A 13,461-nucleotide genomic window follows, 5' to 3' on the forward strand; every position below is an offset into this window, starting at 1 on the left:
TAAACACAGTTTTATTGAAATAAAATTACATATTAAAAGGATAAAATATCAAAAATAGAGGTACACAATTATATGAGAGGAGAGGAAAGGATCAATTAAACGCATAGAAGGGGTGAAAGTTAAAGAATTCAGGCAACTTTCAGAACCATTTGTTCAGATTTTGTAGCTTTTGGTTCTGTCTTGTATTGAGAAGTTCTGTAACGATTTCCACCACCAGGGCGTTCCGTTTCCGCAACTTTCATGAAATTATCGACCTGGAAACGGAAATGTTATTTGAGCTGATTAGAAAGAGTGATATTTCGAATGACACACTGGCGGAACTATGACACAAAAGACACAATATATTACTTTTAGGCTCTGAAAGATTAGTTGTCAAATATTGAACTTGTCTTGAAATTCAATTTTTTTGACATCAGAAATTGAAATTTCGAACAGATGTGTTTCTGGGATTTTTCAGCTGCTGCATGGTTCTATTAACTATGAATTTATCAAAAAGCTGCTTGAAACACCACGAATAAGTGAAATGTTCATTCAATATTAAAACAAACTTTTTGCCAATCTCTCACGTTCTCGAGATTTCAATGAGAATGCGACTTGAGCCTAAACGGGAGATTTCTGTTTTTCTTTGTTTGAAAGAAGGAAAGCTAATCGAAAATTCAATCTTATTCACAACCAATCAACTTACAATAATTGTGATTGGAAGTGCCAATACCAGCACTCCACAAGCAATTGCTCCAGTAGCGACTAGTTTTCCAGCTGAAAATAAAATTAGTTAAACTGATTGGTTGAATGGGTTGATAACTTACGGACTGTAATAGGAGTCAAGTCACCGTATCCTGAAAAACATCAATTGTTCAAAGTATTTAAAAAAACAGAGACAACTTGACAAAACAATATGTTTATCTTACCAACTGTAGTCATGGTTACAATACACCTACAAAGATTTTAGTTTGAAAAAAAGTCGACAATGAAAGAGAGATTCTTGTCAACTTACCACCAACAAGCTGCTGGAATTGAATGGAACTTGGAGCCAGGTTCATCTTTCTCCAGGAAATAAACCAACGTCGAGAAGAAGATAACACCAGTCATCACAACCATTGCCATCATTCCAAGTTGACGGAATGAAGCCTAGAAAACAAGCGACTGCTCTATGATGCTCCATACAACTGGATTCTCACCTTGAGTGTCTTTCCAAACATCTGCAATCCACTTGAATATCTTCCTAGTTTCAGTACTCGAATAACTCGAAGAACTCGCAATATTCGAATAACAAGGAAGGCTCCCTGAAACATTTAACTGTTTGAAATTATCAGAAATCATTAAAAACCTTGAGATCCCTCAATTGTTCTGTTGATATTCCAAAAATAAGGAGTAACATTTCGATGATAAACGGAAGAATTGCCAGCAAATCAATGATATTCAATAGCTGTCGGAATGTCCGTTTTCTTTCAGCGCTCACCAACATTTTCAGACCTAAACTCCAAAATAAACATACAATTTTATGAACTTGAAACCTACTATATTCCACCGTAAACCAAACAATACAAACGTATTCTATGTATCCCAGAATCGGCATTGGCTCCATTTCAACGTATTCTTCTCCAGTCAAATTATTCTTCTGTCGAGTTGGAACTTGTAGTTCAGGAAGACTTCCCAAAACAAGTCCACTGATTGATATCAATACAAAGAACACTGAGAAGACTGCAAACACTTGAGCTTTTCCCGAACTTGCAGGCTCTTCAATGATATTCCAGATTGTTCTACGAATTTCTCCGAATTTGAGAGTTTTAAAAAGGTTTGGTTTATCTTGTTCTTCTTGTTCCTCATCATCGTCATCCTAAAAAATTTAACTTGAACTAAGAAACATTCTAGTAAATCTCACCATCTGCTGAGCACAACAACACGATGCCAGATACTCGTCGGGAATGACTCTCCAGTATTCCAATTCTTCAATTATATCAACTGGACATAAATTGGTAGGTTGATGGATTACTCCTGAATTATAAAAAGCTGAAATGAAGCAAAAATAAATTACTTACCATTGAGGTAGAATTGATACACGATATGAAACAATGCAGGTGGTCGTTCGAAATAAAATTCAGAAGTTTCACTGAAGAACGCGTCGGCATTCGAATCTTTCACCGACTTATTGACAAGGTCCATCAGTCTTCCGACTCCTCGTTTCCGAATTGTATCTTTTCGAAGCATGAATCTTTGTCCGCCAACATTCAACTTGATAAATTGTTCACTAATTTCAGTTTCTCCACAATACATCTGATAATCAGGTTTCTGCACTCCAATCTCTGCCACGTCATCTGTTTGAATTGTTTGCCGTTCATCCTCTGTGCTTCTAAAAAAACAGTTTTTAGACGATACCTATGTATGTTATTTTCTAAAGAAAACAGCCTCCTAGATCATTATTTTTCCCCTGGAATAAATAGATTCAAACGAAAAAACGCACTGACGTGCAAGCCGTCTGTAGTTGATAAAACAGTCGATTGGCAGTCGGAATATGGAAATGTTGTCGTTGAGCATTGTGCCGATTAAGACGAGCAATTCCATGCGAAGTAGCCATTGCGGCTCCTTGCATAATAGCGGAATTCATGGCTACAGAAGATAGATTTTAGTGTTAGAAAGAGATACGTATAAAGTTTCATAAAAAGAGAGTCACGATATGAAAAGGAATGCCATTTAGCCTTTTTGAGGTCTTTGGACAGAAGAAACTGGTAGTACGTTACCTAATTCACAAAATTACAAAATGGCTATTCTATACATATAGTTTTTATGAACCAAGACAGACAAAGTCCATCTCCTAATTCCTAATTAATCAAAAAGAGAAGGCGGGAAAATAAAAGAAGGAAATGAAGGATCAAGATGAGAACTCTCATTTTAATCTTTTTTCATTCATCAAAATTGGATTATAAAACATTTCGAAAACGAGGAAAAACTTTGAATTTAGTTGAAAACTTTTCCAGGGGGAAGTGGCAAGTCTTCAAGTTTGCCTTTTGTGTTTGCAGGCTTGTCTTTAAAATTTTCGAAATTATTTCTAAAAAAGGAACTTTGGTTGCTATTTTCCATTTTGTTTTGTTTTTGATTTCCTCAAACTCGTCATCGGAAAAATAACAAATTGAAGTTTTGAAAGACAGAATATGGAACAAATATAGTCAAAATAAAATACAAATTGTGAATTTGTATCTTTGATCAAACCAATTCAAAAGAATCGAGAAATTCATTCAGTTAGAAACTTGGTTTGATGCAATTGATCGAATTTCAAAACGTCCAAATAATAGTGAAAAAGTTTCATAGAATTGGAGTAGAAAAAGAAGAGAAAAGTGCATAGAAAGTCTCATTTGGTGACTCCATTTCCTGTTTTCTATTCTGAACTTCCGGTCATCAACTGCTCATTCAATTCCTCTTTTTATATATACTTCTTCTCTCCTATTCTTGATTTTCTGTAGATTTCATTTCTCTTCATTTTCAGTATTTTATCCAGACTCTATTGTGTTCAGAATATTTCTAAAGAGAAGTTTTTAGAGATTAGGTTAATGAAAAGAATGAAAAGGTTCAAAGAAAAATGGGATTTTTGGATTAAGAAGCATTGTTAGGCAGAGAAAATGAACAATGCACTGGCATGTCCTTGCCCTTCTTCTAGATAATGAACTTTACTTAATAAAATTTTGTAATCTTATCTTTAAAGGATTGAAAAAAAAAACGGTTGACGATTGTGGGGACATATCAATTTTATTATGTGTTTGAGAACGAAAAATATTGGTTTGAAATTTCAAAGAATTAAGATAGAGCAATAATTTTCTGGCACTACATAATGAAAGCTCAATTTTATTCAACTCAGTCCTTGGTTCCATTTTTCCCAATTCAGAAGAGGCTGACAATAAAAACAGTAGTCAGGATTCATCTATCTTTCTACTAAAACCTAGTAATTTTAAATTGAAGAGTTAAAAAAAGAACATAAAAAAGGAAAATTCCTATAAAATTCTCACACCTTCTTCTACCTCGACCCATGTGATAATACTAGGAGAAAAGGAAGGCGTCGAGACTCCAGAGTGTGATAAGAAGGCAGACAAAAAGAAAATGGAGAAAAGAAAAGACGAGAGGATTTGTATCGAAAAAGGGGAAAAGATATGTGTTTTTGGTTTCTTCATAACAAGCAAAAACATTTGAAAGAGACCAAGAAAATCCTTTTTCCTTTCTGGATCTCGGTTTCCTTTTGTCCGTTTTGCTCTCTGATAATCGAATAATGCAACAGAAAATTGAATGAAAAGAAGACGATTTTAGTACATTCCAGATTCTAATTCTACGAAAAAAAGATTTTTGTTGCCAAGAAACCAAATTGCTTTTTCTTTTATAGCCGAGAGAATTACATATATTTTTATATATTTTTATGATCAATTCAAATGAAAAAAGTGTGCTTTGCTGTCTGGATAACAAAAAATGTTTCAGTTTAACTGGATGCATTTCTCGAACTTATTATTGATCGAAAATGTGTTACTTATAAGAATGCCAAACTAATTTCGGTTTTTTCTGATATTCCAGTTTAATTTATTTCAACTGAAACTTCTTCATGTGAATTCAACTTTGAATAAAAATAATGAAAGCAAATAGAAATGATATTAAAAACTTCTCGAGATATGTCTGAACTCCATTCGTTGCTTTCTTTGGATGTGATTCAAAAGTGAATACATGTGGGAAAGCGGATTTGGACGGAGTTAAAGATGAAAAGAATATTAAAGAGTTATAATGATGTATGACACATCCTTCCGAAATAAATGATGTTTCACTTGAACAGTTTACGACATGAATCATAACTAAAAACCATTGAGATATACTTCGAAGTGGGAATTGCTTAGTTTAGTCATCAGAATATAACGTCATGTGGAAAGTACGTTGTGATTCATAGCAAGAAACTTCAGGCATAGAGGAAATTATTAAATGAAAACTGCGACAACAGAATTTTTGGCGATGATCTGAAGCTTCGGAGTTTTGCGTACATTTTCTAGACAAACTTCTGACTAATTCTCATTTAAAGGAAGTTTTCTGCTCCAGTAAAATTTCTCTCAAAATCAAAAATCTGTTATATAAATTAAAAATTTTTGCTTGATAGATTTCCTAAACAAGAGCACCTGCTCCATTCTCTGAAACCTCCGTATTCTCATTTATATTTCAATTATCTCAACATCATACTACTCCCTTTTCTCTTGTTTTAGCCGCCACTTGATATAACTCAATCTGAGTAGAAAATTGAATGTTTTGAATATTGTAATCGAGAAAGAAAATGAACGAAAGAACGTATAAAATGAACACTTGATGATGAGAGAAAAACGTCCATTTTCTCTCTCCATTTCCATTTAAAAAAAGAAGAAAATATGAATATTGATGAGCGTAAAAGAGTCGAAAAGCATGAAATTGAGAGAAAAGAGAATCAAGCTACGTTCAACTAATTGCATGCTTTTAAAGGAGATGAAAAGATGGGTTCAAAGTACAAAAACAACCTTTTTTCTATAAAAACTGTGAGTTTTTTCAGTGCTCAGTTGGCACACAGATGACATTCTCACCACGTCATGAAAAAAGAAAATAGCTATTCCCCAGGCGTCAGCTGATGAACTTTCATCTCTTGGTTAGGAATGAAATTAATTTTTTAAACTGTGAGAAGCAATTATTTTGGTGGAAAGAACTTACGATTGTAGCTCGGGAATGAGACATAAACTCAGAAAAAAGCCATTCAGAATACAAAAATTAAAAGCCTTGTGTCATTTCTGTTTATCAAAATATTCATGGCGGAAGGAAGAAAAAAGTACGTGGACAACAGGATCAGGGAAATATGAAAACAAACTTTTCCCCTACAAAGTGTTCAATCCCAAATTACTTTTCTCCGCAACTTACTTCACGAGCCTTTTTGTAATTTCTTTCCACCGATCCTTCTGTTCTCTTTCTTTTTCTCTTCTTGCCGCTTCGATTATTCTCTGTTTCCACATTTCCAGATATAATCAGAATACCGTTGAAACTCAGAATTCCCTTATAATTTTCCAGAATCAGAGACAAAGGGAAAAGAGAAAGAGTGATTATTCTCTTTCCCCGTTTTCTCTATCCACCTAGCTTTTTACTCCCAAAATATAATTGAATAAAGTGGGCGGAGCCGGAGAGAAAATAAGGTGAGTTTGTAGGTATGAAGTGGTAAGAGAAGAGAAGAATAAATTGAATTTTTATTATTGGAAAGAAAGTCACATGGTTTTTTCTAAGTTTGGAGTCAGAGAGAAAGAGAGAGAGAGTTACTTTACAGATTATTTCTCACACCTAATCGAGGTTAAAAACAGAAAAAACACAATCATGATGGAAACCTGTTCTTGGTTGAATCCAGTTGTAAAACTATGGTTTTATCATGCTGAAAACTTTTCAAAACCTAAAATGAGAACATACCTGTCGAGAATAAGCGAGTTCTGAGAGACCATATCGATGTAGTCGAAACTTCCATTGTCTTCTGAAATTCTCATTTCTCACCGAAGAAAATTTTCTTTTTTTCAAAATTGAATAATGCTATGTATCTGAGAACAGGTGGTATTTTCAGTAAGAAACGTCAACTTTATTTCTCCTTCTTAATAAGATTTTCTCGGAATATTGAATAAGAAAAACGTGTTTCGGCTTGTACTTTCCAGAAGAAACTCACGGCTTTTTATGGCTGCATTTCTTTCAAAATCTTGATGTCGCTGATAAATAATTTGACCGATTGTCCAGATTCGATCAGCCGATGGATCAAGAGCTGCTGAAAAAGGAACTGGAATGAATGTAAGATGAAAAGGAAACTTGAACACTGAAAAATTTTAGGAATCATTAAGCACTCGAATCAAGAGATAGTATACTGTAAAATTGTTATTTTAACGGCATGCCGTTAAATTTTCAACTGTCTCCCAGAGAAATTTTGTGGTTTCAGAAACTCATTAAAATTAAGCGGAAAAACTTTTTTGGGCGTTCTATTTGCTGATCTAGAAGTTTCTAATCACGCTACTCCGAACAACAAAAAAAAACAGGGATAATCGTATTCATGAATTCTGAGTATAGATGAGGTGCAGTTATAGTGCAGTTTTTACGGTATTTTATCTATTACCATTTCAATCAGCGATAATTATCTCCACATTACGAATGGAGTTCAGTAATGAGTGAAAGAAAATCTATTTTCTTATCACACACGTTTTGTAAAAAAAACTAGATCCTTGAGAGTTCTCTGAATCTTCTTCACTTATCCTTCAAATGTTCATCTCCTTCTACTTTACTTGTCTCTGTCGTTCTCATCATGTCCTCATGAATATAAAAGAAACTTTATTTTTTCCCCTTTTACTCTTCGATCTTTTCAAAATAAGCTGGAGGTTCGGAAAGTGTGGGAAACTTCTCAATATTTAGACATTTCAACGATTTGACTTTTCGCTGTTCAATCTATATTTAGAGATTCCTCTATCCAAAATAATCTCGAAAAATAATATTGAGACCCAAAATTCAAAACGAGGGACTTGTTTGTTTGTGATCCTTCGCCAAAAATGAAAACATTTTTTAGAAAAAATGATGGTGACGTGCAACAATAGTTTCCATTTTTGGAGTGACCAGGGCGATCAAATACATATTATAGTACGTAGAAGAATCGGAAAAAAAGAAGGAGATGGGATAGGGATGATGTGAAGAAGGAGAATAAGAATAAGCAGAAGAATAGAAGATGTTGGAAGAAACGAAAAAGAAATGAATTGGAAGAAAAAAGAAGTAACTTCAGAATACTTCCGGGTTCAGAAGCTATTTCTACTTATTGTCTTTTGTCGGAAATTGTACTTCATTCTTCCCGGTTTTCTAAAAATAAGCCGAAGATTTAATATAATTTGTGAGAGAAAATAAATAAATAAACTCAAAGAACCCACAAATCGGCTGATTTAACTTACGTTTCATTCTGGAGAATGCTGAGAGTCCACCACCTCCTCCACCAGCTGATCCGTTTGCTTTCCACTTCTTTTTTACCCCAAAATGAGTTGCTTGATGACTGAAAATACTTTTGTTTCTTTTTTTAAAAAAGTTGAAAGTTTTGATAACAATGGTTAGTCCAGCAGTCAGAAAAAGAAACTGGATTCATTGAAACAACTAACGTTCGGATGTGAACATATACAATTTTGCACCTTCAGGAGATGCATTTTTCAGTTTTCCATGGCAACCTGGTCATCTTCTACGTATTCAGAATAGACGAATTTATGAGAAAATTCTTCTTTTTTTCCGAAAATAAATTTTCCCTGTTCCATTCTTACCTCATAATTGTCCTGTTCTGAGGAATAGGCGGCGCGATTTTGAATTGTTTTTCAGAGTGACTCGTGGCACTGGAATAAGTATCGATACGTACCAGTTAATCGAGTTTATAATCAGCATATTTTGTTCATTTGATTGAAAAAGGTAACACAATAAGTTTGGAAACAATTTGATTATTCAGACTTGCTAAATGTAATTTTCTTTTCGGTAGTTTCATACAGCAGAAACTTCATCAGAAAAGAGTAAAAATAATGAAAACTCGGAAAAATGTCGTATTTCTGAGGGAAAAAAACTGGATAAGACTAAAATTAGGTACTGAAAATTATCTTGTTTTACTGTATCTAGGAAAGAAATTGACTGCAGGTTTACTGCGGAATAAAATCTTCCAATGTAAGAGCATTGTGAAAAGCCTTGTTCAAGAGAATTCGGTTTTTTTTCAGAAAAGAACTGGAGAATATAGCAGCTTCTACAGTAATCCCTGCAAAACAAGAAATCTCTCGAAGAAAACAAAGTGATTCCGATAGGACACAACGGTGCTTTGTGGCACCAAAGAGGTCTGTTTTAAGATGGGATTCACACTCTGAGCCTATCCTCAATGCATTTCGAATCAGACTCCGCCCAATTTTTGCTCCGTTCCAAAACACACAAAATTCATGAAAGTCCTCTTTCTTCGAGAATCAAAAGGGGTGGAACATCAGCAAAACATTTATTTGGAGATGATACCAAGGGACGATTTTTGAAAAAAAATATAACAACGAAATGGAACAGTGAACTAAAAGCCGTGGAAAACAAGAAAAGTTTCGAGAAAGAAAAATCTAAAAAGGGGATAGGTCATTTGAAGAAGTAGAGAAAGAGAAGAAGTGTAATTATCGTTTTGGAACAATAGGAATGTGAAAAGGTCTTCAAAAAGTACAAAAAGTTGTTGTAAAAAACGAATCAAAGATCTTTATGAACCATCAATTTTTGAGCTCAAGAATCAAAAATGATCCGATGGAACAACAATATTATGCCGCTGAATCAGTCTGATTAGAATATGATGGCAGCATACACTTTTGTGGGACTTTTGCCATTTTCCTCAATTCTGTTCTGCCGGTTCTTGTCGAGACAACTGTATTCCAATCCACTTTTTGCATAGGTTCACCGTACTTTCCTCGGCATAACACAACTCCTAACTCGTCTTCGGCAATTGATAATACAAATTTATCTTTGATTCCTGCATCGTCACACACTTTCGCAAGAATGTAGTCGTTGGGACGAACGAAGTTTTTGAATGGTTCACTCTGAAATAATGGAATTTGTTTTGACTATCAAATCAAAATTATTTTGCAGAGCTGAAACCATTTCAGATTATAATTGTGATCAGATAAGACAGGTTTAAAAACTTCCGGGTTTCTACTCTCCGGATTTGATTAATTTCCCAATTACTACTGTATTTTGTATTTCGGTATTTTGAGAAACCTCTCAATACTTATTTAGGAGAAAGAACTCTCACCAATTCAGGTTCTAGCGGTCGCAACTTTTTCTTCGGCAACAACGCTGAAAATCGTTTCTTGTACACTTTGTCTCCGATACTGATAATATCGCACTTTGCAAATCTGAAACAAAGTCGTCTCTAATTAGAATTGTCACTTCCTACGCACCTCAACCCAACAGCCATTACTTTAGCAGTTACAACAGCTCCGTTGAACGGAAGAAGTTCGTTGTCGAGTTGATTCTCACTTCGTCTTACTTCGATCACTTGAACGAGATTATCAGTTTTCTGAATATTTTTTTTGTTGATGCGTAACAAAAATATGTCCCTACATCTCTGAATCCATAAACATTTACATATCCCGTTACAGATGCATAGACTCTTCGATTCGCTTCGTACAATCCATTTCCCATTTTATAATCGCCGATTCCATCAAGAACTTTGTCACCTGGAGCCACCAGAGTTCCACTAATCATTTTTCTGCTACAAACAAAGTTATGTGTTCTGAACTACAATACGGATCGGTACTGAAAATGACTTAGAACACATACACGTTCAGTTCCCGTCGATATAAAGAACAAAATTTTATTGGTTGAAAACAGAAAAAAATGAGGTCAAGTTGGAAGGTAAAAATAGAGAAACAACAATTTTCATGAAAAACTCAACAACATAAACAGTATAACAACAAAGTTTAGGCAGCTTCAACGGTGAGATGGTTAAGAGTTTCGGCGACCTCGTCATAGAGCTCTTGGAATGCTCCGTTAGGCTTGATGAAGATCAGGATCGATGGACGACGGTGACCGACAGCAAGTCCAAGTTGTTCACGAGATGGAATGTATACGTATGGAATCTCTTTCTCCTCACAGATAGCTGGGATGTGCGAATAGACGTCAATAGGGGAAACGTTTCCTGAAAAAACATGAAGCTATTAAACAGAATCTAGATAACCGATTTCATACCTGCAAGAATGCAGATTCCCTTCTCGTTTCTGCGCAACTCCTTCTGCACATCCTTGATTCCTTCACGAAGGGTCTTCTCTCCGGCGGCGGCCTTTTTGATAAGCTTGTATACCTTCTTAGCGAGCTTACGACTTGCTAGTGGTTGGGCAATTGGATTTACCTGAAAAGCACAACATTAGTTAAAAAAAAGAAATTAATGACATACCAGTTCGCAGAGTGCTTGATATTCGTCTTTCTCGGTGGTAAGAGCTGGAGCATCTCCGGCAGTTTCCGAAACGGCCGAATCGTTCATTGTCTCATCGAGATTACGCTTGCCCATTTTCTGTTTCTGAAACAAATTTATATGCAATGGAAATAACAATTTTTAACTAAAAAAAGCCAAATTTAATCGATAAAAAGCAGGTAATCCTATTTCTCCTAAAATTCTGGTAAAAACAGGAATTTAAAACAATAACTAAGTTTCTAACTAGTTAACTGAATTTTGAGAAAAATGTTCTAGTAATTCTTTTCGATAAACTCAGGGTAATTTATTTTAAGAATCAAAAATATCGATGAAGATTCGAGACGACAAAAAATTGGAATGCAATCGGAATACAGAAGAGCGCGTTTTCATTTTGACGAGAGAGTGAGCTAATCGTGGAGACACGAGTTCACTGTTGGCGGCGGTTCAAATACGATTTTTTGCAACTATTTAATTGGAGAAAACATGAGGGAATCGATGTAGAACAAACCGCAGTAGTTTGAAGACTTACAAATTTGTTTAAAAACCTTAAAATCTTAATTTTATAAAATACTATTCTTCTGCTCTACGAGTTCCTCGTTCACAGTCTCCCACACGCGAAATGCGCAAGCAAACTGTGTTTTTCTCTAGCACTCTCCACTCTCTCGCCGACAAGCCAAATTCAACTGTTCTGTAGAAGATCTTTGAGAGACTGTAACTCGCAAGCAAGCATTTGTACAAAAAAGTTGTCAACTGTGAAAATGAAGCCCTATGTCTGATCTACGGCCCTAGTAAAAATTAACATCTTGGGACAATTATTTTACTCGTTATGAACTCATAAAAACTACCAAGTTTGACAGAGCATCACGACGGCACTAATTGTCAGAAAGAGCCATTTTTTGAGGGATATGTAGATCAGGTGTATAGCTTCACTTTTTTAGTTGGTGACTTTTTTCTACAGACGCTTACTAGCGAGTTACCATCTAAAACAGTCGACTTAGTCACAATCTCGTGGAGAGTTAGGTAGATTCGATGGAGGAGTATAACTTTTCAGAGAAGAGAAATACAAGAAAGTTGTCAACTGCAAAAGTGAAGCACTACGTCTAATCTACATTCCCTTAAAAAATTGGCTCATTCTGACAATCAGGGAACCGTGATGCACTGTCAAACTCGGAAGTTTTTAGGAGTTTATAACGAATAAAATACGTGTCGCTAGATGTTAATTTTTACTAGGGCCGTAGATCAAGTATAGGGCTTTATTTTCACAGTTGACAACTTTTTTGTACAAACGCATACTAGCGAGTTACAGTCTATCACAATAGACAAGCTCACAGCATTGCACTGAAATAGGAGGAGGAGTATAACTTTTCAGGGAGGTCTCGTCCAAAAATGTTGTCAACTAAAAAAGTGAAGTTTTATGCCTGATCTACGTTTTTGTCAAAGTTGTGGGTTTTAGAACAAAAAAGAGTTGGCTCTCTGGCATCACTTTCTCCAAATACAGTAATATCAGTGGTAAAAGTTGGGACACTTAAAAGCATCCTGAATCGATCTGTAGTGAACAAAATCACAAGCTGTAAAAAGTAATAGATTCCTATTGAAATTTCAAACTTTTCCTCCGTTTTATTTTTTTGAGAAACTTTTTTATTCGGCTGAAAAATAGAAAAAAGCCCGAAAAAATGCCGTTTTTTCAACTTTTTCAACTGAAATTTGATATGACCATGAATCACTGAGGACTGAACAGAATAAATCAAACTAAAATGGTAAATATTTCTCTCGGGACCCTCTACAATCGCTCCGTTTCATTTTTTCGATTTTTTTTGTTTCCAGACTAAAACCGTCCAAAAGGTGCTAAATACCGATATTACCCATTACATGGATAACTAATTGTTTTGTTTCTAGTAAATTTCTCACTTTTCGAAGTATTTCAGATATCAAAGAATCTATCTAAAGAAAAAAATTTTCATTCCAGATTAGACATGTCCTTCAAACACACTTTTCTTTGAACGCCTCTTTCAGTTGTCCATAAGTCGTGTTCTGAATATTGTTCGTTTGAGATTTTTATAATAATTATAGTTCAGATCATCTTCTATCTTATTATTTTTTTACCGTTTCGAAATTCGTTGTCTACTCGTTGTACGAGACATTTTTCCAAAATGTTTCATTTCAGATTAATTTTAGTGCAAACGCGCTCGCTCTGCATGCGTTAGAGATTTGAGGACGCAGATCGTCGCTTTTCTCGTGAAAACGCTTGCGCATTTCGCGTGTGGGAGACTGTGCTCGTTTGATACAACCTACAGTAATGAGTCTAAAAACACATTCCGGCTAACATTAGCTAAAGTTGGTTGTTTTGTTGTTTTCAGTGAAAAGAATGTGAGCCATCTCCAAGCCAGTTTTTTGAAGTCGTTGGTAAGGTGAAGGAAAATGCCAGTTGTGTATGGAAAGCCGCTTACGAATATCCATAGCGACCAGCATTTGAGATCTTTGAAAGAAGCTCTCATTTTGTTTTGCAAAAGGGGAAATTC

General features: G+C 35.0%; 4 protein-coding genes across 4 annotated transcripts; all 4 read right to left on the bottom strand.

Moving 5' to 3' along the window:
* Positions 1-128: 128 nt before the first annotated feature.
* GCK72_010326 (uncharacterized protein) lies at positions 129-2,605 on the bottom strand (the record flags this gene model as incomplete). Its single annotated transcript, XM_053727807.1, has 11 exons — positions 129-254; positions 686-756; positions 807-836; positions 909-934; positions 995-1,128; positions 1,179-1,283; positions 1,328-1,473; positions 1,519-1,837; positions 1,883-1,995; positions 2,040-2,350; positions 2,466-2,605. 11 exons carry the CDS (start codon positions 2,603-2,605, stop codon positions 129-131), a joined length of 1,521 nt encoding a protein of 506 aa, XP_053587384.1.
* A 2,187-nt stretch (positions 2,606-4,792) lies between these two features.
* On the bottom strand, positions 4,793-8,296 carry GCK72_010327 (uncharacterized protein; the record flags this gene model as incomplete). Its single annotated transcript, XM_003110746.2, has 5 exons — positions 4,793-4,823; positions 6,433-6,493; positions 6,680-6,775; positions 7,935-8,032; positions 8,292-8,296. 5 exons carry the CDS (start codon positions 8,294-8,296, stop codon positions 4,793-4,795), a joined length of 291 nt encoding a protein of 96 aa, XP_003110794.2.
* A 997-nt stretch (positions 8,297-9,293) lies between these two features.
* Positions 9,294-10,236, bottom strand: GCK72_010328 (uncharacterized protein; the record flags this gene model as incomplete). Its single annotated transcript, XM_003110885.2, has 4 exons — positions 9,294-9,569; positions 9,782-9,884; positions 9,930-10,048; positions 10,093-10,236. 4 exons carry the CDS (start codon positions 10,234-10,236, stop codon positions 9,294-9,296), a joined length of 642 nt encoding a protein of 213 aa, XP_003110933.1.
* Positions 10,237-10,451: 215 nt separating this feature from the next.
* On the bottom strand, positions 10,452-11,038 carry GCK72_010329 (uncharacterized protein; the record flags this gene model as incomplete). The annotated part of the gene is made up of 3 exons (XM_003110935.1): positions 10,452-10,669; positions 10,720-10,879; positions 10,925-11,038. 3 exons carry the CDS (start codon positions 11,036-11,038, stop codon positions 10,452-10,454), a joined length of 492 nt encoding a protein of 163 aa, XP_003110983.1.
* Positions 11,039-13,461: the final 2,423 nt, after the last annotated feature.

This window comes from Caenorhabditis remanei, chromosome III (assembly GCF_010183535.1).
Source record: "Caenorhabditis remanei strain PX506 chromosome III, whole genome shotgun sequence".
NCBI lineage: Eukaryota > Metazoa > Nematoda > Chromadorea > Rhabditida > Rhabditidae > Caenorhabditis > Caenorhabditis remanei.